Here is a 2,739-nt window from a genome sequence, read left to right as displayed (position 1 = left end):
TGTACAATTATTATATACTATATATATATATATATATATATATATATATATAGTAATGTATATATTATTATTATTCATTAAGTAAATATATTTCAGGCAAGTAGGAGATATTAGATTTGATGATGACAATTTTACTGAAGAAGAGATCTCTCCATCAGAAATGAATAATCAGAATGCATCTAACAAAAATTTAAATTTAATAAGAAGTAATTTATATCCTAAAGTTGTATTGCAACGTCTTTCACTTTCTGAATTGTTAAATTCTAGAAGTACATCGGTAAATTCTTTTTCACCAATTAGTATTTCAAATGGTTATAATTCTCCAATATGTTCAAATCCAATTTTATATTCACCTTCTCAACCTGGTCCTAGTACAAGCACACCCAAATCATTTAAACATTCTGATTTTGATACAGATAATCATGCTTCAAAAGTTAGAAGACTTTCTAGTTTTTTTCAAAATGAAAATATATTAACTAATATTGATCGTAAAATGAGAAAAAGAAATATTTTTCAAATTCAAGATGATAGTGAGTCTGATTAGAATACGTAAAACAAATTATTTTTGTTTTTTATTTTTATTTATGATGCAGTATATAGAAATATAAGAAAGAATATACCTACCTCTTAATTTTTGTTGAATACGAAATGACGTTTGTGAAATAGTACACATTCGATTTTCCAATTCTTTTTGTATATCTAAAATATATAAATTATTAATTATCAGATAAGCACAACATTTGGTACTTTGATCTTACCTTTATTAGTATATGATAAAACATTATTATGCAAATTCCTTACAATAGCAGTATTTTCAGCAATAAGTTGAATTAAATCTCGAATTCCTTCAACCTATATTAACATTATTTTATATCTATTGCTAATATAAAAGTCTGTGATATTTAGATGATGACTTAAATATTCATATACATGTATATACATACTTTATCTAATACTTCCTTCAATTTTTTATTTTGGTAAATTTGGATATGTACATCTTGTAAAAATCCTTTACCAAATGTAGTGCTATTATTTTGATACTAAAAAGATAAGAAAGGGAAAAAATATTACATTATATATAATTTTTTCAACAGAAAAGTAATATTCAAATTTCATATGAAATAGAATTATTTTTAAATATTTACTATAATAGATTTTATTATTGATATAATATTTCATATGTATTTTATTTACTGTAATGACATGATGTAAGTGATAATTTGAATTTATTGAATAATGAATGATTAAATACTAACAGCACGTAATTCCGGCATTCGATCACGAACCATGATAGTTATTGCTTGAAAATCAGCGTATAACTGATAATTCCGCGAATCCAACATATAAAATTTATTTTCTGTTATCTATCTTATCAGCAAAGGTAATTGATAAAATTGATGTGAAAACGTTGACATTATTACTTATAATCGGTTGCATATAATTTATAAAAATAGTTAAAAATATTTGTATATTGTCTTATTCTTTGAATGATTTGACTCACTTCACAGTTATATTATAATACTTGAAAGATATTTTGCATTTGAAATGAAATAGGAAATAAGCACTTAACATCTGGATACAAGGACAGCTTTTATAACAATGATAATAATGATTTTATAACATTTCATTTTTCTTAAATTATTTTATTTTCTTTTTTCCTATTTTTTTCGATATAAAAAATATTTTTGTTTAAATTTAAAAAAAAATTATTTCATTTAATAATATAATAAACCAGTTATTACTGGCCAATAGGATTTATTATTTAAAAATATATTACAAATAAATATTTTATATTTAATTATGATTTGATAATAATAAAACAAGTAAAATATAGACAAAGTCGAAATTCTGTGATACTAAATAAATAAAAAAAATTTAATATTCATATGACATCGTATTAGCATGTTATAGAGTAAAGTTAGTAATTATGACAAATTTTGTATGTTATTTACAATTTCCATATTACATTCTTTCTGTTTAATTTTTCAATAAATTGTTATAAATAAATATAACACTTTGGGAAAACAATAAATGTATTTATTATATTATAAAGTAACATTAAACAGCAATTATAAATATATTTCGTTATATTATTTATTCGTAAATAAAATATTTTAATATCACCATAGAGAACATAAAATATATTTCTTTCTTTTTCCTGTGCGTATCGCATTAACACTAATATAATATATAAATAAATCAACAAAAAGAAACAGATTTAGTATTAAAAAATTATTAAATTTTACTCTTTTTCAAAACAAATCAATCAGTCTTAACTGTCAATTAGAACAAAATAATTATATAATTTGAAGGTACATTTATATTACATTTATATAACGAATTCAGTATTAACAAGATATATATTTCTAATATATCTAATGCAAAATCAACTCTGTTGATTTTGTCTCTGAGATGAATATCGTTTACATTAAAAGATGTTTTTAAAATATTTTCAACATTGTAATATATTTACACAACAGAAGAATACGTTAAAATATATTTCATCTAAATTTAGATAGAAATATGCTTTATACATATCTAAATATACATACACTAAAAATAACAGTTTTAAAAAAATGACGGAGTTTTAAACCACAATTCTGTGATTTTAGTATAAATCAATATCTTATTTACTTTTTAGTCTTGTTCATCGCTATGCGATATACGATAAAAATTCATTTATTATTCGTTTATACTTGATTATTTCGTATATAAACTGTTTCTAAAGTATACAAATTA

General features: G+C 21.1%; 2 protein-coding genes across 4 annotated transcripts in view; one reads left to right on the top strand and one right to left on the bottom strand.

The window, feature by feature from the left end:
- LOC102670906 (condensin-2 complex subunit D3-like) overlaps positions 1–1,594 on the top strand; it is a 5,449-nt gene extending 3,855 nt beyond the window's left edge. For 2 of the 3 annotated variants that reach the window (XM_031512645.1, XM_031512646.1), the window contains one exon: positions 97–1,144. In XM_031512645.1, the coding sequence (XP_031368505.1) occupies positions 97–544 (448 nt within the window). In that variant the 3' untranslated portion in view covers positions 545–1,144. Of the gene's footprint in view, positions 1–96 lie in introns of all 3 variants that reach the window. The other variant, XM_031512647.1, reaches the window with a different exon arrangement.
- The window catches only part of LOC102681039 (syntaxin-1A-like), a 6,877-nt gene extending 5,282 nt beyond the window's left edge, over positions 1–1,595 (bottom strand). Inside the window, exons 1-4 of the mRNA XM_006620223.2 lie at positions 1,257–1,595; positions 945–1,040; positions 759–852; positions 625–699 (exon numbers count right to left, since the gene is read on the bottom strand). Of these exons, the coding sequence (XP_006620286.2) occupies positions 625–699; positions 759–852; positions 945–1,040; positions 1,257–1,343 (352 nt within the window). The 5' untranslated portion in view covers positions 1,344–1,595. The remainder of the gene's footprint in view (positions 1–624; positions 700–758; positions 853–944; positions 1,041–1,256) is intronic.
- Between the last annotated feature and the right edge of the window lie 1,144 nt (positions 1,596–2,739).

Source organism: Apis dorsata, unplaced genomic scaffold (assembly GCF_000469605.1).
Source record: "Apis dorsata unplaced genomic scaffold, Apis dorsata 1.3 scaffold_489, whole genome shotgun sequence".
Lineage (NCBI taxonomy): Eukaryota > Metazoa > Arthropoda > Insecta > Hymenoptera > Apidae > Apis > Apis dorsata.
This window is presented reverse-complemented; position numbering and strand designations above follow the sequence as displayed.